Source organism: Anabrus simplex, chromosome 1, assembly GCF_040414725.1.
Source record: "Anabrus simplex isolate iqAnaSimp1 chromosome 1, ASM4041472v1, whole genome shotgun sequence".
NCBI lineage: Eukaryota > Metazoa > Arthropoda > Insecta > Orthoptera > Tettigoniidae > Anabrus > Anabrus simplex.
Window position 1 is genome coordinate 577,040,637 of NC_090265.1, and position 27,084 is coordinate 577,067,720.

At 41.0% G+C, this 27,084-nt stretch overlaps 1 protein-coding gene across 6 annotated transcripts in view; it reads left to right on the plus strand.

Annotated features, from left to right (window-relative positions):
- The window catches only part of LOC136857152 (cyclin-dependent kinase 14), a 223,194-nt gene that overhangs the window by 119,497 nt on the left and 76,613 nt on the right, over positions 1–27,084 (plus strand). For 3 of the 6 annotated variants that reach the window (XM_067135573.2, XM_067135574.2, XM_067135578.2), the window contains one exon: positions 26,743–26,939. In XM_067135573.2, the coding sequence (XP_066991674.1) occupies positions 26,743–26,939 (197 nt within the window). Of the gene's footprint in view, positions 1–6,699; positions 6,718–12,173; positions 12,450–26,742; positions 26,940–27,084 lie in introns of those variants that run through there. The other 3 variants (XM_067135575.2, XM_067135577.2, XM_067135576.2) reach the window with 2 other exon arrangements.

Sequence of the window (27,084 nt, forward strand, 5' to 3'; positions counted from 1 at the left end):
ATGAACGTTCAAATCGATCTGGATGGTTCAGCTGAAAATGATTAATTCGCCGTCCGGGAGCATACATTATTATTATTATTATTATTATTATTATTATTATTATTATTATTATTATTGTTGTTGTTGTTGTTGTTGTTGTTGTTGTTGTTGTTGTTGTTGTTGTTGTTGTTGTTGTTGTTGTTGTTGAAGAAACTGCTTAATCTGCAGAGGACGTCGAATGTTGTATGAGCACGAGCAGACGAGGGCTTGGCAAATGTGTTGGGAAGTTGCAACTGTAAAATTCTGCGATTGGGAGCTTCCATTTTTTTTAAAATAAGAAAGACAGAAGGAAACAAAACGTTACAAGGCATTTAGTTCCAATCGGTTGACGTCAAGAAAAGGCTGCTTAATAAAAATAAGTCTCGTTGCCAAAACGTAGTTGGTTGGCTGAGTGTAGGGAAGGAATATTCTGTGACAGTATAATACTTTCCCCCTATTTTTTTTTCAGGTTCGTTTACGTCGCACCGACACAGATAGGACAGGAAAGGGCTAGGTGTGGGAAGGAAGCGGCTGTGGCCCTAATTACGGTACAGCACCTGCATTTGCCTGGTGCGAAAATGGAAAACCACAGAAAACCATCTTCAGGGCTGCCGACAGTGGGGTTCAAACCCCCGCTATCTTTGCTCTGATACCTAAATACCTACTGTCTACTATTTACCCATATCGTGTAACATACATCCTGCTGCATATGAGAAGTAGTTCAACTTAATAGTAACGGAAATGAGTTTATTGTCCGTTTCCCCATCGCCTAATGGCGCTAGCGAGTACGGTTCTGGGGCTTGTCAGTATCAGGAGCCTCAGAGGGATTTAGATTGCGAAACAACAGTGTCAGTCAGAAAGTTATGATTTGTGACTACTTTTTGACAGAAATATGGCTGGGGGCCATCTGAAAATTTACGAAATTGCCGTCAGTAAATGTATGACGGAAGTATAACCTAGAAGGCTGTGTGAAGAATGGATGGATGGCCAGACAACATTACCTAGCAACCGTGCAGGTTGTCTTATGGCTGGTGGTTATCTGAAATTAGCAGCCGTTGATGGATGACCTTGACCGAGAGAGACATATTTATGATAATTTGATTTTCGCAAAGGGAAAAGTGTTTTCAGTTTTTGTTTTGTTTTGTTTTGTTTGTTTGTTAGTGATTTAACTGATTTAACGACGCGCCAACTCAGGTTTTCGGCGAGGTTCGAGTGGGAAAGGGGAAGCAATTGATCGTTGTCTTAATGAAGGTACATCCCCAGCATTTGGCTTGTGTCAGAATGGGGGAAACGAAGGAAAACGATCTTCAGGGCTGTCGGTGGTGTGGTTAGACATGCATTGTGTGAAAACTAAGTTGTTTCAATTCCTTTCAGTCAAGAGCAGAAATATTTTTTTAAAAATAAGAATAATTTATCGACTTCCTTGTTATATTGTAGTCTACGCTATTGTGTCAGATGAGATTGATAACCTTGAGGGGCGTTAGTTAAGGATTGCTTGAGCAAAGCTGTTTTATAGGAAATGAAATAGATTATGTAGTATTACTCTGATGTTTTCCAAAAGTAAGTTAATTTTATTTGACTACGTGTTGGTTTACTTGAATAACGTATTGTGTTTGCAATTTGAAAGCTTTCCGTCGCTATTCATTTTAATTTGTGTTGGCCTCTCCTGCGATTATTTTGTAATCTGATAAAAGCTAGTCTAATATGCAGGGTAAACTTTCTTAACATCTCGCCTCGTTTGGATTGTATTCTCTCTCTTCGCTGCGGAGAATCTTTTCATTAGGAGAAGAATGTATTTGAACTCTCTTATTAAATGTGATGGTTAGTGTATCAAAGTACGCAAATTATATTTTCATGCAAACGTTCCTTCCAACGGCTCTAATGCTATCGTAACGTGCCATTATTTATTTATTTATTTATTTATTTATTTATTTATTTATTTATTTATTTATTTATTTATTTATTTATTTCGCCTGGAGACCATAATCGTTAAGGCATCAAGTCTATATGGCCTGACACTGTGATTAGTCGGTTCGAGTGTGTTGGTCGAAAACATGTTCACCGTCAGAATGATGGGCGGCAGGGTAGGAGAGGTGGTGGTATACAATTTCGAATCACTAGATTGCGTGCCAAAGGCGTGAGGGCATATAACGCTACTGGTGGCGATTCGTCCGTCGGATGAAGACGTTAAGCCTTCAGCGGACTCCGTGGTGCTATTCGACAGGAATAGGCTATGTACCGGTACCGTGTTTCGCTTTCTCCCTTCCTCATTATCATCATATCAGTCCGAGACTTTCAGATCGCCCATGGGTGTCAAATAGAAAAACTTGAATCAGGGCAGCCTAACATGTCGTCCGACACTCCCGGCACTTAGAGCCCTGCGGTAAATAAAAATATAAAACTGTAATGTACACCATAAACCTGTTTAACAGTATTCTAAAAATATGGTGTCGATTTTTGGATTTACATAAAGCGTCAGAACGAAGTCGAACAGGTGTTATTTTTTGTCGAGAAAAGTAGAGAAGACCAAATTTCAAGTGAACCATTCCTGTTCATTTGAAATATAAGATACTATTCAATTATTACACTCTCCAGGGTAAAATATCACATATTTCCAACTAGAATCTGGATAAGGCGCCGGTGAAATGTTACCGAACACAGAGACCATAAAAGAGATAGTTCTAGGGAAAGAAGTTCTGTGCGCAAAGAGTACGAGAGAGGTTATTTTATTATTCTCATTTGAACGCTCACAAATGTATCCACACAATTCGGTTACATTATTTTACTCCAGATCATTTCTTCTGTTTGTCCTCATCAATGGCTTAGTTGTTGGGAGTTAAATAACAAAATTCCAACAGCCTGCATCTGTTAAGACCGTTAGAACTTAAAACGGACATTCAACAAAAGTAAAGATTATTATCATTAATGCCTTTTCTTGGCTATATTCTGTTGGAGGATTTTGGAACAGAGTCTAACCATACATCAACAGAAACCAATCAGCATCATAATGCATTTCACAACAGCAGCTAAATGGAACATATGTGTTCCCGTGGCCAAGTAAAATACATTATTTAGGGTATGATGGAAAGACTGATAAAACTATATTTTTCTTCCTATGAAATACGACACAATATCTGTAAAAATTGATTATTCCCATGACAGGTGCCACGACTTTGTTCCCGTATTGAAACATCTAATCTCATGGCGTTGTCAAACGAGCCCTTGTTCCTGTTCTTGGTTATGTAAAGGGACATTTATATTCTTATAATTGGTATTCGTGCAATGAAGCCAAGTGGTATTTACTCAAGGAAATTACCAGCTAGTTGCTTATAGTCATTTCGTTTATATACATGTCAAACTATATAGGCCTTAAATGCCCTTCACATGGAAATCAGCGAGCGTCAGAGTTGATGGGCATAGTTACTGGTTTCTTACCAAGGTGGCGTGGCTCGAATCTCGGCCGATGTACGTGGGATTTTTGAAATGAAAAGTCACATTCATGTGGTTCGGATTCCACATTCCTGTGGATATAACAATCACATACAATTACAAGCACTAGAAGATTATTTTGTCATTCATTTTCCATCGTCGTTACCATTCATCATTTTCTCATTGGCGTCATTGGAGACGTAGTTGAGAATTTTTTTTTTTACATTAAAGTTACCTTAATTGGTTGAGCCTTGTACATAATCCTTTGAAAAATCAGGTATATAAAACGTAGGAAAGAGTTGATGATTGTTCTAACGGTTTCATGAACTATGTACAGTGCCGCAATGTACAAAGTATGGTGTTCGTTACTATCCTCACGGATGTATTTGCAAAGTTTCGAGTTAATGAAATAAAACACATGATCTGTTGTGGTAATAGAATATAATATTATGTCAACAAAACACTTGAAAATACATGACACAAAGAAATTGAATTGAAAGCGCTTGATCCACTGAGTGTTTTTAGACTAGAACGAACTGCGTACCTCAATTAGAATGAAAGATATGATTGCTCCAACGAGAAAAAATGTTGAAGAAATGAGACGTCAAATTGAATGTGCACTCGTAACTTTCCTCAGAATCAACCAATTTGAATAGTTAAGAGCTGAAATGAAAGAGCTTGATCCACTGATTGTTCTTAGGCCAAAACGAACTCGTTACCTCAATTAGAACCAAAGATATGATTGCTTCAAAGAGACAAAAATTGAAAAATCAAATAATTTGAGGAAGGCTGAAGTTAAGTGATTTATAGTACCTGATGACAAATCTCTGCATGAATACCTTTCAGTTAGAAGAAAATGAAGGAAATCGACCAGATACAATGGCCGGACTGACTTTAGTTTTCATGATTTTTTTTAATATGTAGATAATATTTGAACATCCATACAATTGCTATAGATGTGTAGGGATGCTGGAGTGTCGGTATTTTGTTTCGATGGAGTTGTTTAACGTACCGGCAGCCAGCGTTATAGATTGACTTGTCGCATTTGCTTTCCCTCGAATGCTGTCGACCTCAGCCGGGATCGAAACAGCTATCTTGGGAACAGGACAAGGATAAACCGACAGCACCTCTGAGGTCGGCAGAATTTATATAATTTTATTACATTACTACTTCTTTTTCTACTTATTTTTCTTATTATTCTCCAACATCCTCGTAGGGTCGCGGTTGCAAACTGTGTCGCATATGTGGATTGTGGATTTGGCCGGATGCCCTTCCTGACTACAACCTTATCTGGAGGGATGTGTTCACTATTGCGTGTTTCTGTGGTGGTTGGTTGTGTGGTGTGGTGTGGTGTGGTGTGGTGTGGTGTGGTGTGGTGTGTGAATATGAAGAGTTGTTTTGTTGGGACAACACAAACATTTAGTCCCCGAATGAGAGGAATAAACACTCTATTAAAATTTCCGACTGGAAACCGAACCCGCGACCGTTTGAACCGTAAGCCTCAATGTTTATTGTTCGGTCAAGGAGTTAGACATGTAATTTTAATTACACTAATTGGCATAATATGCTATAAGGCGAGGAGGAGAGGGAGCTGTACACAGAACATAAGGATTTGAAGGTACGCTGCATAAAAGCAGAGTAGTCTTCGATCGCTGGTTCTGTATGGAGGATTATTAAAGCAACTAGTTTGTTCAGTTGCCTGCTTAGTAGTGATGTACCGAGCTCGATAGCTGCAGTCGCTTAAGTGCTGTCAGTATCCAGTATTCGGGAGATAGTAGGTTCGAACCCCACTGAAAATGGTTTTCCGTGGTTTCCCATTTTCACACCAGGCAAATGCTGGGGCTGTACCTTAATTAAGGCCACGGCCGCTTCTTTCCCACTCCTAGCCCTTTCCTGTCCCATCGTCGCCGTAAGACCTATCTGTGTCGGTGCGACGTAAAACAACTAGCAAAAAAAAAAAGTAGTGATGTATACTATTATTCTTGTTAACGTTGATAATAATACCTTTTTATTACATATCGATATACAGTAGCAATTCACAAGTTGTATGCATGTGCCCTTCTTGAAATCTGGCTCGAAGTACTGTGTATTCATCCTTGAAAGAAATATGTTAGCTGTTATTGTTTTACTTGTAAATTTAGGAACAAACTCTAATCGGAGTTTTAGAGTACTTGTTTCTCTAACTTCTCCTTCTTTCTCTCCTTTCCCTTCCCTACATGTCAGAGGGAAAGCGGGATATCTGTAAACGATTTTCTCTTCATTGTCCGCCTGCATCGTTTATTTCTTTATTTTTAATAGCCTGAGACTCGTCTAGGATTATTCATATATTTTTCTTTTCTTTATGTCCAGCATTACCCTTTTCATATTTATTTCCCGAGCGAATTGGCTGCGCGGTTCAGGCAATGTAGCTATTGACTTGCATTCCGGAAATGGTGCGCGAACCCCACTGTCGGCAGCTCTGAAGATGGTTTTCCATGGCTTCCCATTTTCACACCAGGCAGATACAGGGGCTTTACCGTAATCAAGACTACGGTCCTTCATTCCCAGTCCTAGCCCTATCCTTTCTTCGTCATAAAACCTGTCTGTGTCGGTGCGACGTAAAGCCAGCATTTAAAGAGTTGTATTCAAAAACTGTTTCTTTCCTCTGACGAATAGACATTTGCGTCAGTCAAAATTTAGCATTTAAATAATGATGGGTATGAGATAGGTTTCTTACCAAGGTGGCTGCGGTTCGAATCCCAGCCAATCCCCATGGAATTTTTGAAAAGAAAACTAACGTTCCTAGATTGGAATTCCATATAAAACTGTAAGCTATAAGTGTGCTTTTTTATGCAGTGCAGAATGATGTATTCATTTTAAAAACTATAAATACGTATAATAAATTCTACGTCATAATTTCTTAAACATTTATTAATGGCATCCCCGACTGTTAATCATTCGAATCAAGTTCACTGTAAGAATGCCTGAGTACCTGGATGCAAATTTGTCACGTGAACGCCTGTCAAGTCAAATGTTACATGGTAACTGGATTTTCCAGTTCGTTCGTCTATAGATATCCTGCTTTTCCTCTGACATGTAGGAAAGGGGGGAAGAGAGAAAGAAACCCCAGAAATAGTTTAATCTGTTATGTTGTGACTCACTCTGCAATGTTACAGTGATCCCACATTGACCACTTCTTATCAGATTTGTACGTAGTGTGCATCGTGTCGTGCTTACTGGAGTTACATAAAATGAAGCATTTCATGTGTTGTCTTATGGATTACACTAAAGGTAACGTGAAACGCAATTGTTAGTCCCTAAAGTAAACATAGCCTTTCAAAATGTTTATGGCTTATGGCTTGTGACATTATATGTACATATTAGTGCAAGTTTATCTCGGAAGAATGTGAACCGCTAAGATAACGCTAATATTACTTACATGGATAGTAACTGCTGATACCACTGTGCTGGCGTGGAAGGTTAATTTTTTCTGTAATAGAAACAGACTTACTTTGTACTTTGTATTTACACAAGTTCTTAAAATTAAGCATTTTATTTTTTGGTTCTGTGTCAAGGTTGAGATCAGCAAATCCTGTATATATGTGCTTTTGGAGGTTTATTTTGGTTGCACCTGGCCGAGTACCTACGATGGCTGAAGCGTTCGCTTTCTGATCCCAAGTTAGCGGATTCGTTTAGTCCAATATTATTTCAGTGTGCTCAAATACGCCAGCCTCGTGTTGGTAGATTTATTGGCAGGTTCAAAAAAACTCCTGCGGGTCAAAATCATAGCACCTCGAGGTCTCTGAAAAGCGTAAAATAGTAGTTATTGGCCCGAGCTCGATAGCTGCAGTCGCTTAAGTGCGGCCAGTATCCGGTATTCGGGAGATAGTAGGTTCGAACCCCACTGTCGGCAGCCCTGAAAATGGTTTTCCGTGGTTTCCCATTTTCACACCAGGCAAATGCTGGGGCTGTACCTTAATTAAGGCCACGGCCGCTTCCTTCCCACTCCCAGCCCTTCCCAGTCCCATCGTCGACATAAGACCTATCTGTGTCGGCGCGACGTAAAGCAACTAGCAAAAAAAAAAAAAGTAGTTATTGGGACGTAAAATCAATAATATTATTGTCTTTTTCCTTCCTTTTTCAGTATTTTTGTACTTCATTTAAGGGCAGAGGTCATACCTCTGTATGTGTGTCTTTTGTGGAGTCCATCGTAGTGTGATACACGGACGAGTGGTGTCTTGAGAGTTTATATTTGTGATTTCTGAGATCTGCATGGGGATAGGTGCCTCGGAACTTGATTACCGTTCGCACCAATTATTAGAAATACCTTAGGAAAATGATGAAAAAACCATACTCGACTTACGCCGAAGACTATCATAGCCGAACAAGGGAACTTCGAAACGATGAAACGAACCGCTAAATAAGACCGTTTATATCTGATACAACAAATAAATCCCATGGTGCTACGGTCTGGTGAGTTTTGGCCTACCAAGCGATCACTGCTCATCCCGAATGACTGCAGATTTTGAGGTGACGCGTGGTCACCGTAACCAATTTTCTCCGCATTTATTCTTGGCTGTTTAGACAGCAGGTATACCACGCCGCTATTCCGACTATCCAGATAGTTATACCTCGTGAAATATACCGATATCTCCTCGTCAGAGAACTCCTCAAGTGTTCTTACGCAGGCGGAATGGATCCCGAACCAGTCCTCAGATCCAGGTAAAAGTCCCTGACTTGGCGGGGAATCGAAGTACGTATGTACGACATGGCAGCTGCTGAGTACCAGAAATAGAGCCATAAGAACTGGTAAATGATTTCATTTAGTGAGTTCATACGTATTATACATTTTTGGAAGCCCACCTGGTAGCCATGGTCATTAAGATGTCAAGTCTGTGTGGTCTGACACCGTGATTAGCCGGTTCGAGTCCCGTTGGTCGAAAAACTTTACACCATTAGAATCACTATGGTATATTGCGTGCCTACAGCCTGGATTCAATTCAAAACCTCTCCGCAGTGATCCTATGGAGTGAGGGCATATGCCACTGTTCATGGTGATAGGTCCGTCGGATGGGTATTATTCGACAGGAGTAGGCTACGTACCGACACCGGGTTTCACCCTCTTTCTACCTCATTATCATCCCACATCCATACGCGCAGATTGCCCATGTGTGTCAAATAGCAAGACCTGCACCAGGCGAGCCCAGCTTGTCCTCGGAATTCAGACATTTTGAACAATGGTTTTGCCTCCACCGCTGTTTTATTAACAAAATTAATCTTGATTGTGGTTAACAAATTCCTATGTCGTTTTTATTTGTCATTTCATATTAAATGAGCGTTATCATCACAAGTACAATACAATACAATGCAATATACCGGTACCTGTAAACAGAGACTCCTCCTCGATTCCTATTCTGTGGTTTCGCATTTTCACACCGGGCAAATGTATCTTAATTAAGGCCACGGTCGTTTCCTTCTCGGTCCTAGCCCTTTCCTATCCCATCGTCGCTATAAAATCTCCCTAAGTCGGTGCAACGTAAAACAGATAGTAAAAATAAAAAATAGGAAATACCTCCTCACGTAAGTGTTTGTAATGTTCGCGTTTCTTCTTCCGCTCAGCAGCTGATATTTTGTCTATTGTCATTTTACATTTTCTTATCGGAATCATTCATCTCTGACTTACTAGTATAAGCTCATGAAGGCAAGTAGAAGAAGCAAGCATAGATGCTTTTGTTATTGTTGTTATTTATGTTTGGTTTTACGTCTCATGAACTAACTGTGACGCTTCTCGGAGACGCCGAGATGATGCAGTACTGTCCCAAACGACTTCCTTTACATGCCAGTAGATCTATCGACACTTTGACGTGTATTATTATTATTATTATTTATTATTATTATTATTATTATTATTAGCGAATTCTTCCAATATTGGAAGACGTTAAGCAAATAAATCAATTCTTCTGTGGATTCTTCTTCTTCATTCTTTCCGAGAAGGCATGTTTACGTTCTGCCGACCACTTTGGTCTGTACTGTTTTTGTAGCTTCCCAATTACTTACTGTGTGTCTGCAGTTGTCTCTTTCTAGAATGTCTGTTGAACTTATGTTTGCGTTTTCGAGGTCGTTTTGAAATTCGTTAAGCCAGGGTGTTGAGTTCTTAAGCGAGGTTACATAATCTATCATTTTTGTCAACGGATTTTCTGGTAATCTAGTTAGATGACCTAAGAATTTAATTCGTCTTTTCCTAATGTCAGTTTCGATGTTTGAGAACTTTGCTGTTGTTTGGTTGATTGTAACCTTGCTCCTAAGTTTTCCGATTGATCTTCGTCTCTCTTATTAAAAAAAAAAAAAAAATCTTCAAGTCTTGTTTTCTGTTGAGTGGCAGTGTTTCACTTACATAAAGGACTGTTAGTTTTATGACTGTGTTGCAGTGCCGAATTTTTGTATGTCTTGGCACGGATTTTTTGTTGTAGATGTTTTGGACTAACCCTAATGCTCTTTTAATTTTTTGAACACGAGTTTGTTGTGAGATCTGTCGGTTCGATATCTCTGAGATATTTGAAGTAAGGGACCCTGTTAACTGTACCATATTTTGTTCTCAGGCTCTTGATATCTGCCTTTAAACATAAGAGTTTAGTTTTCTCGAACGATATCTGCTGTCTCACCTTTTCTGCACTTTCTCGAGCTGTTTAACGGCAGTCTCCATATCCTTTGTTAATATCGCCAGATCATCTGCAAAAGCGAGGAATGGTATGTAGAGGTTATCTTTGGGGAAGCCCAGTCGGATTGGCTTCCAAAACTCACATTTCTTGAGTTCTTTCACCTATTCTTCCATATCATTGTCTAGGACAACCTGGAACAGAATAGGAGAGAGTTCATCATCTCCACTGACAGCACGGAACATACCGCTTACTGTTTGTCTCCAGCAGAAAGTTTGCAACATTTTCATAACAGGACTCTCTTATCCGAAATCACCTAGAACAAATCGTGCTGTTTTCCTTTGGATCCCCTCCAGTTCTCGGATCGAGTAATCCTCATAAGCACCCACTACACTGGAATCATATTCTAATTGGAGTCTTACCGGTGATTATGACGCTCTCTTCACATCCTTCAGTTCCTAAATACCCTCACCACCATATGAAGAGATCTGTAACCTTTATTTACAGCCTCGTTAGTGTGATTGCCCCATGAGGTACTTTCACTCCATCAACGCCTTTATTAAAACTGAGAGTTTTCCCTCCCGGTGAAACGTACAACCTAGCTTTTCATCCAGTGTCTGCCGTTCATCTCACAATTTTGTCGAGGTCAGTTTGCAATCGCTCACAATCCTATAACTTTTTTTTTTTTTAACCTACTGCTTTCATGTCGCACATCGACGGTATTCGGCGATGCAAGGATAGGGAAGTGCTAGGACTGGGAAAGTAGCGGCAGTGGCCTTAATTAAGGTGCAGCCCCAGGCAGCATTTGCCTGGTGTGAAAATGGGAAACTCGTAAAACAACCTTCAGGGCTGTCGACGGGGCGATTCGAACCCACATCTCTCGAATGCTAACTCACAGCTCCGCGACCCTAACCGCGCGGCAAACTCGCTCGGTAATCCTATAACAAATTTATTATTCTATACAGTATATCATCACCCGCAAAAAGCCATATCTGTGTTTGCAGTTTGTTAGTCGTATCACTTATAGGCCTATATATATAAGAAATGAAGGTCCGTTGCATTAACACATCGAAGATTTTCAACGACGCAAGGGTGGGACTAGCGGCCGTTATCTTAAGGTCATTTGCCTGGTGTGGAAATGGGAAACTACGGAAAACCATCTTCCGGGTTGTCGACGGATTCAATTCTATAGAATTGCCATGTGCATAACAATATTTCGTTTCGTTAAGCCCTTAATAGGCAGGGAATTGTTAGATTTGGTATTCTGCTTATATCCCTTCTTTTACTATTAAAAGAGGAAATGTCAAGTTTCACTATTATCAGTGTTTGGCCCTTACGAACTGCTGAGAAGAGAGGGTGGAAAGTATCGGTGATCTGTTTACATTTCTCAGTGACGTCATATGAGTCTTCGCTAGGGTGCTACGGTGCGCTCGCGTTCACTGCTGGGAACTATAATCGCACATAATGAAAGCAACAAATTGCTTTTCAGAGTATTTTTGCGTATTCCTCCCCCCCCCCAGTATTCCTATGGCTGTAACCCATTGATTTTCGCTTGAATATTATTGGTTTTACGTCCCACTAACTGCTCTTACGGTTTTCGGAGACTCTGAGGTGCCGGAATTTTGTCCCGCAGTAATTCGAAGTTGACATACACTGACCGGCAAAAATGAATAGATCACTTGAATTTTCAAAGAAAAAAGCATGTTAAATTGTGAAACATTTGTTTTATTATTTACAATGATCAATTTCATGAAAAAAGTATCTAAGGAAAGCAGTAACAGAGAACATTACTTACTTTTTTCATGAAAATAATCAGTGCAAATAATAAAACAGTTATTTCACAATTTAGTTTTTTCTTTGAAAATTGAAGTGATCCATTAATTTTGCCGGTCATTGTATTCGAGCACCTTCAAATACCACCGGACTGAGCCAGGATCGAACCTGCCAAACTGGGCTCAAAAGGCCAGCGCTCTACCGTCCGAGCTACTCAGTCCGGCCAGCAATTCTTTTGTTCATTACTTTCATCTGAGACTATAAAATATATTATTTTTGAAACTTAGAAGGAATTAATATGCGTTTCTGTTCCTTTAGAATTTTACATTTCTCTCTGAGGAAATCCTTGGTCGTTAAAGACAGGTTCCGGAACGTGAACGTTCAGTGGTGTATGTGATGTGACGTAGATGAACTTCAGTCTCGGTGATAGTACAGTGTTTGTATGGTAATGGAACTTGCCGTTGTGGTGCGTGCTGAGTATTATGCTGGTTGTGATCATGACTGCTTCAAGACTTATGTTACGTCGAGCCACTGTAGCTGGTGGGGAGCAATACGAGGTGTATTTCAGCTCCGGGAAGAGAAACTACCCGGAAGGTGAGTTACGGTACAATTACTAAAGAAGGAAATATGTATTTCGTGTCATATTATAATTTTCACCCAGATGTTGTAATAATAATAATAGATAAAAATCCTGCTATTGAGCATCCTAGAAGGACGTTTTTCGTCCTTTTGTATGGTAACCCAAGGCCATTCCTGGCGAATACTAGGACTATTTTAACACAGGTCTTCTTTCTAACCAATTTTAGGTTTAACTGTTGCAGGCTAGGGGTAGCGAGCATGCCTCTTACCGCTAGGCCCTTGGTTCAATTCCCGGCCAGGTCAGGAATGGAGAAAATAATAGATAAACGATCCAGGACTGGTTCGAGGCCCATTCAGCCTACGTGAAAACAATTGAGGGGTTGACGGTGAAATCACGACTCCAGTATAGAGACCCAAGAACAAAGACTGTATGGGGTTCGGTTTAAGTAGGTTGTAAATGCACTGGTTCCGAAACCACACCCACACAGGCTATCAGACAAAAGTTCACACACAGAAGTACACGCGACTGATGATCAAGGTGCATCAAGCATGAAACAGCAGCAACAAGACAAACGAAATGTGTGATAACGTGATCTTGCCGGCTATTGTAGTGCGCTGAGCTGTAATTATTTGAATATTGGACTAGGAAATAATTATCGTGGAGAAGTGTAGGAGAAATGTCGCTGTTATACTCGGTTCTGCTCGCGGATAACTAGGTCCACAGTACGTTAAGCAAGATTCTTCGTCTTGAAATTCTGTTTGAAAGTTTTCCTCGATGCTTGTACTGCAGCTCTGTAATATATTGGTTCAATAGGATCTAGGGACGTGATAGCCAAGTGATATCGTCACTGGTTTTTCACACGAAGGCGCTCACGTTTTGAATCCCGGCTAATGCACGTGGGTTGAAAAAATAAATAATCTCTTCCTTGTGGCTTGGATTTCACATACAGCTTGAGTAAAGTCCATGGCTATGATCATTATACCAACAGTTACGTAAAACTACAACCTTGATTTTAAAAAATCGATATAAGACCAATACAAGTCTCAATACTAGTAAACTTAGATGAATAAGAGTTTTTGACTAATCGAATATTATAGGTTACTTAATAACAAAAATAACTGATGTTTCGCTCCATTGTGGGATTTTGGCTCATCATTTGGAATACCACAACGGTGTATAGTGGCTACGTCCTTTGGATCCCCAGCCGGCGGCTTTTGAGTTGTTGCGGAACAACTTGCTTTTGCCCTTAAAACCCTTAAGAACCATTAACGGCACTTGTCTGGGCTTAAGGTAGCAGGTTGTTGCCAAGCTGGCCCTTGACTGCTTACTTTCCATATGTGTTTTCAAAATGCTCCATAATAGACTTCCACACAGTGACACAGAAACCTGAAAGCATTAAAGAGAACTAAAACACGTACAGGCTGCTTTACATACTAGGATGCGCTAAAGTAATTGTGGAGGAGTATAAAGATACTCGGCAACAACGCTTGTTTTGGAGAAACCCACCGGCATCACTCGCCGAGTGTGCGTGTAAGGTTGTAGAGCGGGTATGGCAAGGGCGTTCATGTCAACGGTGTTTAATTGCCTTCTCCTGCTAACTCTATGGTTGCGAGCTGTTCACAATATATCCGTCAGTGAGGAGTAGTACATATAATTATACTGTACCCCCTCCAGAGAGCTTGAGACATGGTGAAGTTTAGAGGGATACAGGGTTGATTATCACTGAAATTCATATCCCCGCAAGTCAGAAAATGAAAGGTTGTGTCCCATTTGCGATCACAGGAAAATTTGTCCCATTTGGGATCACTCCCATTATAGTGGGAAAAAAATAATGTGAAGAAAGACCAGTTCTTGTCGCATTTGTGATCACTGTAAAATTATCAGCAACCTATCAGGGTTTTCCAACGTCCATGCAGCAGCAAGGTAGTTAGAGTAAGAGGTAGGGATCACGCGCAGGTCCCCCCACCACGCTTGGCCGTCGATGACGTCAACATGAACCCTCAGCGCCTTGTCTTCTGCATGATGTAGGCTAATACACTACTGTAAGCTATTCTGTTTTAGCCACAAGAGAACTTCATTGATATCTTAACATCACCTAAGAAAATGCATTACACTTCACTATTACAGTAGAGTACTAATAGGAGATCAAATACAGTGTGAATCCAGCTGCGTTTCTGAAGTATTTCGATCTGTATAAAAGGTTTTAACAATGCTAAGACTGTGATCCCAGTGGAATGACCATTCCATATGTTCATATTCTCAACACCTATGATAACAATACCAAGGGGCTCTAATTGTTACAGACTCGAACATTAAAGCTTGATGACTGCAATAAATATGTCCGTTGTTACAAGCAATATTGGGAAACTATATACACTGTCAACAACACAAACAGCAAATGTTAGGAAACTGTCCACAACACAAACAGTACAGTAAATGTTCTCCTCCAAGTGCCAGGAACTGACAAATTCCACGTTAACATTAGATAGGCCATATTAATGAGCCTGTATGTTAACATTCTTAGCACTGGTTTCATAGACAACGTAATAAATTGCCTTTCATAAAAAACAGGTATGTTATACACAAAGAATAATGCTGATATTAAAAAAATATCAAACACACTTATCCATAGCATCAGTGGAATATCTTTGCTTTTCTTCTTTCTTTATCGATGTTGTATTAACTGAAACCCGGTCTCTTCAATGTCTTACTTTTGTTTAAAGCGTCCATTCGAATAAAAGAACGGCTTCTCACGAAGCAACTTGCAAGTTCATAAATTTCGGGGAATTTCTTTTTCAGGATATCCGTAAGGTTTGTGATGATGTTAGAACCCTCTTTCAGTTCTTTCCCGTGGTAAAATTGAAACCACCGAGCTCGATAGCTGTAGTCGCTTAAGTGCGGCCAGTATCCAGTATTCGGGAGATTGGGTTCGAACCCCACTGTCGGCAGCCCTGAAGATGGTTTTCCGTGGTTTCCCATTTTCACACCACGCAAATGCACGGACTGAACCTTAATTAAGGCCGCGGACGCTTCCTTCCCATCCTAGCCCTTTCCTGTCCCATCGTCGCCGTAAGACTTATCTGTGTCGGTGCGACGTAAAGCAACTTGAAAAAAAATGGGACTCTTTTTTGCAATTTAATTTCCACCCCTTGTATTTTGACCTGTTTTCTCTCCGTAATTACTTTCTATATCGAGGTTCTTCTTCTTTATCCTAAAAGCTATATAGCCAGTGAAGTCTACAAGCAGCTCCTTGGTTTCACGACTGTCGTCGAGCTGTTTTACTAGATCTTCAAGGGCTTTAACGAACCCTTGCTTATCCTCCGATAAAAAATAGGATGTTGTGGGCTCAACGCTGGCCTTAGACTGGCACACGATATCCGAGTTCTGATATTTGGGCGTAAAATTTCATAATCTTCCGGAGAACAGTTGGAATTTCTTATCGTCTCGGAAGTATTGAGGCTAGAAGCAATGATTTCACCTTTCGCGTCACAGCTGTCGGAAGAGGATCATCATAAAGCCTTCCGAACCCTAGAAGCTGAGAAAGATAGCTTTCGATAATGTCTTGATTACTTCTGTCACCATTCATTTAGGTCAGTGGCTTTAGGGAATACATGAAAGTGTATGTTTCGTTCCTTCGCGTGCCTGCTATGATTTGTGCAGCCTGCAATGGCATGACAAAGCATACTGAAAAGTGTAAACTGTTACGGTTTTTTACGTTTTATCTCATAAAATAAACACACACGGTTTCTTATACACCACAGATATGTTACTACCGGTGTATTGTTAGCACCTAGCTTCTGCATGCACAGCGATTCTTATTTGAACTACCTCTACCTCATTCAGGCAGATTCAACGCGAGGGTCCTGCGTGACGTCACAACACTGCTCTGCCACTGCGCAGCTCTCTCGTGATCCCTACCTTGTATTCTACGTACCTTGATGCAGCAGGGGGACTGCTAATTGGGGCGCACTCCACGCAACCGTGTGATAAGGATACGCTCAACCCGTCCCCTCTCCCTTGAACGTTTTTTGAGGTAATATTAGTCTATAGTTTTTAACATACTGTAATTATTCCAGCTGTAGACATCCATCGTTGATGTAGCTTTTGTTGTTATCTGCGTGCTTACTTACGATATGCAGGTCATTGAGACGAAGAGAGGCAAGCCTTGTTCTTTATATTATGATACCCTTACAGAAATTTACGGAAAAGTCAGGGATGTATCGTGACACGGGTGTTTTTCTTTTCATCGCTGGCTTTACGTCGCACCGACACAGATAGGTCTTATGACAATGGGATAGGAAAGGGCTAGGAGTGGGAAGGAAGCGGCCGTAGCCTTAATTAAGGCACACTTGATTGTTGTGAAAATAGGAAACCACGGAAAACCATCTTCGGAGGTGCCGACAATGTGGTTCGAATCCACTATTTCCCGAGTTCACATCTTTTCTCGCTATCATTATAGAATTATAATTTCTTCAACTTAACTATTTCCCGAGTTCACATCTTTTCTCGCTATCATTATAGAATTATAATTTCTTCAACTTAATTTAATCTAAATATTTTCTTAATATTAAGTTCTGGAATCTTGTACATCTAATCAGAGCGTAAAGACAAAAATTATCATTTTACTTATATAAGTGAAAGTAGGCTGAGTGGCCGCGCGTTTTAACGCGCTATGGCTATGAAGCCAAGCTCTGCATTCGGGAAAGGCGTGGGTTCGAACCACACCGTCGGCTGTTCTCAGAATGGTTTTGTGTAGTTTAATATTTTCACTTCCGGGCAAGTGCCGGTACGGTTCCTATCCACAGGCCGAAGTTGAATCCCCCACCCCGTCACCCAATTTCATTCACCATAACACATTTCATCTTCATTAGCTCCTCAACTGAGATTGGCGTTAGGAAGGGCATCCTGTCGTAGAAACATGCCGTATAAATTAATCTCATCTCATCCCCGACCCGGTATCAAGAAACGAGACTAAGGGGTAGGCATACATACAGATATATGAAAGTAGTCAAATATTTTGAGCAGCTGTTTGCTAAACGTGTCAGTATGAATATTTGAACAGTTTGAGCAGTATTTAAGCAGTAATTTACTAGTGTGACCTACTGTATAAGAAAGTGTAAGTTAACTGCTAAGTTTGAAATGAGATGTAATTGCTGAAAAAAAGGTTAGCACTGTCTAAGAAGTAAAGTGTTACAGCAAAATCCTTTGTTTTGAAATTGGAAAGTGTAAAATAACGGTTTTAATACGCCTATCTTTTGACCTACTTCTTAAAACTCATTTAACCGCCTTTACACCCACGACCATCTGGTAATTCTAAATAAAAGATTCATTTGAGTCCTTTTTATTCTCTGTCAGTCCCGGTATTAACGCATCAGTCTCAAATGATAAACATAAGTAATTTAATGACTTCCAACATACGATTCGTAAGAATCCTAGTATGTAGTTTCGCTAGTTATTTGAGGGATGTCTTCCTGTAGCAGTCCTTCAGTAGGGAATTCCCTCACGGCAACCTGACTGTATGTCACTGATAAGAGTGATCGCAAATGGGACGACACCAAATGAAAATGGTTAAAAAAAAAAGAGTTTAATTTCAATGTAGTTGGTACTGTGTGTGTACAGACAATAACCCTGTATTTAAGCAACTTCGTATCATGAAGGAATTCGATACAGTGTGAAAATGATGACGCGGACGCTGTTACGGTCTAACGAGGTAGAACAGCTACAGTTTAAGTACTGCCCTAGCCGCTCGTTTTGTCGTGAACGGCTCAATTGTGACTGATCAGTTTCTGTGCATGTATGTCATAGGAGTATCTGTGTAACTGATTTTAAAAAAAGTACTCATGTAAAGTGAAGTTTAATGCTGTGTAGTGTAGTTCAGGGTGAAGTTGCGAATGTTTTCGCAGAAGTCAGTATCACTATACGCACGTGATTAATCTATGTTCATTTTGAGGCTCAAGCACACTGAGATGGAGTGTAGTTCAAGGTAAAATGTACCTTTTTTTAATGCTTGATTATTACAGTATTTTAGAACGCTCCATTTTAGATTCATCCTACTCATTTCTAGTATACGTGATGCGACAGCACTTGGATATGTTCTTTAAAATGCCATTGTAATAAAATCCATGTTTTTTCTTTTTTTTCACGTCGCAGATAGGTCTTATGGCGACGATGGGATAGGAAAGGCGTAGAAATGGAAAGGAAGCGGTAGTGGCCTTAATTAACGTACAGCCCCAGCATTTGCGTGGTGTGAAAATGGGAAACCACGAAAAATCATCGTCAGGGCTGCCGACAGTGGGGTTCGAACCCAATATCTCCCGTCGCAAACTCACAGCTGCGCGCCCATACCGCACGGCCAACTCGCCCGGTAACCCATGGTTAGAGAATCTTATATTTTGTGTTTTAGCTGATATAAAACGAACTATACACTGTAAGCTAATGTCACTATAACTTACTGGTATTAAAATGGAAATCAGTAGATTTGTGGGCAAGTTAATAAACCCTCGAAAGATAAAATTTCGGCATACTCTTGAGATCCCTGCGCGTTATACACTTTCTGCAGTATTCTTAAGTTAGCTTTTTTACTGCTTTTTTCTTCCTGTAAGAATACTTTAAACGAGCGTACTCAAAATATCTCCGTGAGATGAACTCGTAGACCGACGGGAGGTTGTCTTCTTCTTCTCTTTCTACTGTAACGCGTAGGCGAGTGGATACATGAACACGTTTAGTCTAAGATATACAATTACGCAGCTACACAATTACACTAGTGAGTGCTTTCTCTCTGTTCTCACTGTTCAGTCTCACTGGGTATTCGCTCTGGCACTTGTAAGTTAAAACAATTACATACACCACACACAGCCCTGTAAGGAACCTACGGCAGTTAACGACTAAACTGACTGTATTATCGGCACACTTTATCTTGGTGCATTTGTGTACGTGGGAGAGGAGTAAGGAGAGAGCTCTCCCGGTTCCGATAGTGCTGCCAACTGAATGAAAATGAAATCTGAACTGAATCGAGAATATGATCGATCGATATGAAGTTTCTAAACCGTTATTATCTTAAGCCAACAACTATGTCACATACACATTATATAACATTATATGACATTTCTCGATGCGAATCTTGTTCCTAGCATGAATTCTATAGTTTGGCTTTGCTGTGTAAACAACAACAGTACTAGTACGTAAAGTGTACGCCAGATGGCGCACAACGATGCTTAAGCGATTCATAGTTTGTGTTTCAAAGGTTGCCAGTACGAATCTCGAAGATTGCCGAGGTCGACCGATTCAGCACTAGGGTGTAAATGCACCAAGATAAAGTGTGCCGATAATACAACTATCCCGACCGCACAGTTCACAGTTTCTGCGCGCGCAACAGTCTCACAATTCTGAACATGATACACAGCTCATACAGCTCACGGTAGTTTCTTCCCAAGGCCTTACACTGACGTCACATTATTATTTTGCTTATTAACAATTTGTCGTCTTCTTAGCTGTGGTTCCCTGTCTAAATAATCCTTACTCCATGTCGTATTTAATCTTCTCCTTTTTCTACCGCTTTTCCCACACCTGTGGGGTTTGTGTGCAAACTGTGTAGCACATGTGGATTTGGCTCTGTTTTACGACCTGATGCCGTTCCTGTCGCCATCTATACTTGTAGAGATGTGATCATTATTGTGTTTTTCTGTGGTGGTTGGTAGTGTGATGTGTTGTCTGAATATGGAGAGGAGAGTGTTGGGACAAATAAAAACACCCAGTCCACGAGCCAGAAGAATTACTCATACGAGATTAAAATTCCCGACCCGACCGTTAATCGAACCCAGGATCCTCTGCACCTAAGCCCTCAGCGCTGACCATTCAGCCAATAAGTCGGACTCCATGTTGTATTTAATATGTGCCGTAATTTTTTTTCCGCCCACATGTATACAGTGGGTGCTGAAACCCTCCTCCTCATTCTTCTTGGCCTTTTCCCCAATTAATTAGGGTCACACGGGGGGGGGGTTGGCCTAGTTTTACAGCCGGATGCTCTTCCTGACGTAAACCCTAAGTGGAGGGTTATATTCACTATTGCGTGTTTCTTTGGTGATTGGTGGTGGTGGTGATTATTCTTTTAAGAGGAAGTACAACTAGGCAACCCGTTTTAGTCGCCTCTTACGACAGGAAGGGGATACCGTGGGTCTTATTGTACCGCCCACAGGAGGATTTGGTGATTGGTGTGTTGTGTATAGATGAAGGGAAATATATTAAGACGAACAGGTGCATCCAGTAGCCGGCCTCGCGGTGTAGAGGTAGCGTGCTTGCCTCTTACCCGGAGGCCCGGGTTCGATTCCCGACCAGGCCAGGGATTTTTACCTGCTTCTGAGAGCTGGTTGGAGGTCAACTCAGCCTACGTGATTACAGTTGAGGAGCTATCTGACGATGAGATGGCGGCCCCGGTCTAGAAAGCCAACAATAACGGCCGAGAGAATCCGTCGTGCTGGCCACACGACACCTCGTAATCTGCAGGCCTTTGGGCTGAGCAGCGCTCGTTTGGTAGGCCATGGCCCTTCGCGGTTGTTGCGCCATGGGGTTTGGTTTGGTTGGGTTTGGTACACCCAGTTCTCAAATCAGAGGAATTATCATTATGCTGTTAAAATCCTTAACCTGGTCGGAATCGAACCCGGGGTCCTCTGAACCGAAGGCCATTACGCTGACCATTCAGCCAAGGAAGATTCTAAAACCCTTTTTAATGTGAACAATTAAAATAGGCCTACTTAATATTTACATGGCAAATGTTATACTACGGTTATTTGATTATATTAATATTATTATTGATTTTTAACACGTATTAGTTAATTATTGTGTTTAGCAAAAAAGAAATTGTTTATTTTGTGTGTGGTATGATAGATATCTTACGTATTCACTCTTCAGTGCTCGAGACTGTAGAATCTGTATTTTCAAAAGAAGACTGAGACTATTGCCTGGAAAGCTTGTTCCGGTCTGTGCCTTGTGGGATGCTACTATGCTTATGTACTTAATAATTGGTGTAACACGTGTGCTTCCTCTCTCGTGCCATACGTCTTGGAACATCCCCGAGCAGGTAGTAGCTCCTGTAACCCTCACCTCCTCACTTCAGCGCGTCTCATAAAAATGAATTATCGATTGTTTTGCTAAGCCGTAACATAAACAAACAAGGAGGAGTCTTGTTATGTTTTATTTGTAAGTTGTATGAAGGAGCCGATAATATTTCATGTACCTTGGGTGTAAATCTTGAAAGTTATGCCTGGTCGTATTTTTCTTCTGGGGTGTTCGTAGAGGTTTTTTAAGACCTTGTTTATGACCTCCCCTTGTATTATTGCCGCAACAGATTTCTTTTAGATGGATTTCTTTTACTAGCGAATTAGTCTTTTTTACTACTTCTTGCGTCGTGGACGTGCTTTTGGATGGTTTCTGCAACATTGCAGCACTTTTTATTGTAACGGATCATGGTTATTTCATCGTTCGGGACATTGCTGGGCTTACTGTGCAAATCTTTATCGCTCGACATGTGCTTCGTTAATTGCATACGAAAGGCTACATTGCAACAACAACAATTATTATTATTAAACACATTAAACGCAGAAAACTGGGAAACGATCAAGAGAGCGCTAATACAAACAGCAGAAGAAACAATTCCACTGAAAAAGATGAGAAAACACAGGTGGTGGAATATGGACTGTGAGAAAGCAGTTGCGACTCGTCTACAGATGTGGACAAAATGGTGTGCCACCAAGAATGAACAAGACCTGAACAAATTCAAATAGACCAGAGAAGAGACAATCAAAATCATCTAGACTGGCTAAACGAAACCATGGGAAAGAACAGATTAGATTGATTGAGAAAGGGTTCAAAAGAAACAACACACGCCAATTCTATAAGTTATTCAGGACTAAAATGAGCTAATACCAATCACCAAGCTTCTGCTTCAAGAAATATAACGGAAAATTGGCACTCAACAATAAATCCTAGCAGACTGCAACAAACTACTTAACCACGAAGAACCTCAAGAGAACATCATGAGAAAGCAACAATAAAACAGCACTACTAAACAGAATTAAAGACTAACTAGACAACGAACTGGGCGAGTGCCAAGCAGATTAAGAACAGGACGATCCTGTACGGAACAGATCAACAGCCTGAAACTGATCACCAGAGAGAGAGATGTCTAGGAGCAAAAGAATACATCTGCATGTTTGTTGACTTCAAAACAAGCATATGACTCTATAGGCAGAGGCACACTGTTCATTATATTAGAATAATTTGGAATAGTCGACAAAACAGTGACATTAATCAAACACACACTTACAAACAAGAAATCAAAAGTAAAATTCACGGGGAAAATTTCTGAGCCCTTCGAATTCAAAACAGGACCATGACAGGCAGATGGACTCTCCCATATATTGTTCAACAGTGTAATAGAGAAAGTAATATGTGAATGGCGCAGGACACGGGAAAGCCAGAAGATCAGAAGTGGGATACAGATAGGTTACGCAAAAAAACTTGTGGTTGACTACCTTGCTTTTCCAGATTATCTTGCAATATTGAAAGGCGACATAAAAACAGCCACCACACAGATAAACACACTGAAAGAGATAGCTGAGAAAACAGGACTGTAGGTCTACTTCGGAAAGATTAAACATACAACAAACGGCGGCACCTAACAACATCAACACACGGTATGAGAAAATTAAAAGAGTGGACAGATTTATCATACAGCCAAATGGACTCGGCAAAGAAGCAAACAAAATGAGAGGCAAAAAAATGGAATGGACATACCAACTGACCAAATATGTTTACAACAAGAAATCTCTATCCATCAATGCAAAAATCAGACTACAATACAGTGGTCAAACCAGAGTGCCTATACGCAGCAGAATGCTTGACGATGAATAGAAAAATGAACTTGAAGATATCAGAAAGAAATAAAGGTATTGAGAAAATCTCAGGTGCACGTTAGAAAGATAATATATGTACATTAAGAAAAGTAATTAAGAACTAAATAGAAAAACTGAAAGAATAACGGATACAATTTTAAAAAGCAGTCCAATGTTTTACGGGCACTTAGTAAGAATGCTAGGCTAACCAAGAGACTATTCAACCACATCAACAACAACTCGCAGACAAAATGCATCTAGGTACTAGAGATGTGTAATAATATGAAAGAAGCCAACATTCGAGAGGCAGACATACATAACAGACTAAGTTTCAGACAAAAAATCAAAATATAGAAAGATTTCCAGGAGTCGGCGAATAGAAATTACATCTAGAATGAGGAGAGGAAAAGACTAGCCAGTTAAAGAATGGAGTGTGGGAGATGAAGAAAGGTAACAGTTGTTTAACGTGGTCCTTAGAGGGCCGGTACCGAAATAATAATAATAATAATACTAATGATAATAATAATAACAATAATAATTTGTGACATCAGCTACAGTGTTGCAGACATTTTTATCTGACGTCATTTAGGCTGCCTGCATGTCAGTTTCGACGTTCCGTTTTACTATACCGGATGGCGTAGAAAACGGAACCCTCTTAGGCGATCTATGGTTGAATTTAAATGAATTTTTTGAGTAACTATCAAATGTGTTCCCAGATATCTTTTACAGTTTAAGATCGTGCGCCCTGGATGGCCGATGGTCTTTTTTCCTCCCTTAATCTGACTATTCCGGATTTGAACCTGTAATCTTGGGATCTGGAGGCCATGTTGAGTAAATCACATAATTCTGTTATTAGTTTTTCGTCCCACTAGCTACCTTTACGGTTGTTGGAGTTACCGAGGAAAATGCCGAAAATATTTGCGCGCACACACATACATACACACGCACGCGCGCGCGATGATAATCCATTTGAATAGATGCCATAATGTTATAGTTTTAATTCAAATGTTAAATTCTGAGGCCCTTTATTTCGCGGCCATCGTTGTGTACCAACTGATACCTCGACTCATCTGTCCAGGCGGCCTTTTTCCATGTTTCGAGCGTCCGATGGTGGTGTTTCCTTTACCCATGTCAGTCGTTTTGCCTTGTGACGGGTGTTGAGCAGAGGTACCCTCGTTAGACGCTTGCTTCTGTACCCCATGGCGAGGAGTTGGTTCTGAATGGTATGGCTGCTCACACGTCGTCGTTGTCCAGAATTGAATTAACGAGTGACCTGTTGCACTTTGACCCGTCTATTCGCGCTTACGATCTGAGCTAGCCGACGGCGACCCCTGTCATCAACGCGTAGTACACCTCGGTAGTTGACCCTGGCGGCGGTGGTTTTGCTCGAATCCACGTACTCATGGTGCATTCTTGATACGGTGTCCCTTGGAAAGCCCACTGCCTGGACGACATCAGTATGGAATGGCCCATACGTCTGGCGCCGACAATCTGGTCGCGTTCAAGTTTCGTTTGTTACCCATCCTGCAGTCAACGGTTTCTGACGTCCTCGCTGTTACATACCACGCCCTCCTAATATATTCGCTGGGTCGAGCACAAAGGCATTTCCCCAGAACAACAGCTACTTGTAATGCAATTGCTCTTGATTGTAAGTTCAACGCATTCTCACTACAGTTTTTATAGGTTATTCCTTCAAGTGAGCGTTTTGGGAAGGCTCGGCTAAATCGGCAATATTAAGGCACAATTGGAATTATGACACTTTTTGAGAATGGTGGTCAAAAAACCGGTTTTAATTTACTTAAAAAAATAGTTCACTTATTTGCGATACTTCGGATAAATCCGCAGCAGTCCGGGTAATTCCGTAGCATGATACGGCTAATTCCATTTTTAGTCCGTGAATTCATTGCCAGCAACACTAGAAATAATACTACTTGAAAGGAGTGATACATTTTGTAAAAGGACTCGCTTTAAATAAACCTGTCTCCCACACACAGTAAATAGGAGAATACTGGCGTTTCTTGATGCTACCACAGTGCAATTCATAACTTTTACCATCCGAGTACTATATCTTTTAGGGACGTAATAAACAGATCAGACCTTCTCACGCTGGGGTAAAGCCTCAGCAAAGTTATATTTCAGCCACTGCGGATTCAGCTGAGCCTCCCCTACTTAAGACTAGGAAAGAAGCGGTCGTGGCTTTTATATTCAGGCACCAGCCCGGTATTGGCCTGTGGTTGAAGTCGGAGAAACTACGGTAAATGATTTATTGGACAGTCAAGAGAGGAATCTAAACCAACTTCACTGTTTGGCTCTGTGGGTGATTGACCTTTGCATTTCGGGTTCTTGGATTCGGTTCTCGTCCGTCTCATAGGATTTTAATTGTAAACTGTTAGTTCTCTTGTGTTGTCCCCAACATCCCTACACACTGCACACTGCACACAGTACTATCCTCCACCTTACTAACTGCCTAACAGGCACTGCCCACCATTGGCGGAGGGTCTCCACCAGGCTTTTACTGTAACAGCCACACGAAATTTTTAACAATTTCTTTTAGTTACAGTATATTATTTGATTGTGAGTGTGAATTCATCTTGTTCCAGTCCCTCAACCCAGCCTTAAATTCATGACACAGCAGAAAATCGAACCTACCGACCTCGATAGCTGCAGTCGCTTAAATGCGGCCAGTATCCAGTATTCGGGAGATAGTGGGTTCGAGCCCCACCGTCGGCAGCCCTGAAGATGGTTTTCCGTGGTTTCCTATCTTCACACCAGGCACATGCTGGGGCTGTACCTTAATTAAGGCCACGGCCGCTTCCTTCTCACTCCTAGACCTTTCCTGTCCCATCGTCGCCATACGACCTACAGTATCTGTGTTGGTGCGACGTAAAGCAAATAGCAAAAATAGTTCTGCCGGGAAGTCTTCCTACTAGGATTCTGAACGTCTCTGGAGCAATTCATTCTGAATAGCTGGAGAGAGAGAGAGAGAGAGAGAGAGAGAGTGAGAGAGAGTGTGTGTGTGTGTGTGTATACTGTAGTTCCTGACGTGGATTGTTAGCGTCTGGCGAAGACTGTGTTCTAATTCACTTAGGAGTGTTCTGTGTCATTCAGGTCAGGGTCCCGGCATCGCTAGCCCATTTCCCTAATCCTACTGTCCCCAATTCACTAACTTTAATGTCTGGGAGCATTGTCTAGGTAGCAAACACCATCGAACTAGTCTTCTAGCATGGATAATATGCAGCTGGCCAAAATATCCTTGTACCCTACTCTTCTGTACTTTTATTTCGTAAGTTCATTACATAAAACACCACCCTTCTCTCACTGTAATGTCTTCTGAAGTGAAATTTTGTGATTTTTTTTTTCGCTTTAGTGACATACTATACTCGTGTTATTGAGTGTGTCTGTGTGGTTTTTGTTCTAGATTGGGACGGGCTCGGTGACCACGACCGCGTACATCGCCAATTGTCCGTGTCCAGCGACTCGAAGCTACTGGACGAGGACATCCGGGAAGAAGCGCGTGTTATCTTGCGACCCAAGAAACCACCGCGACCCAAGTCCGAGGTGTACCTGAATAAAGAGCAGCAGCAACGACGGACCAAGCGCTACTCAGCCTTCGGGGTAAGAACATAATTATTGTATAGTGTGGCCAGGTCGTATATTAACACATTGAATGCCACAGCGTCATCCATATATGAATGACGTGCAGATGAGCTGTATCAGGCTTCGTCATTCGCATACGAACGACGTTAGGGTAAAATCTAAT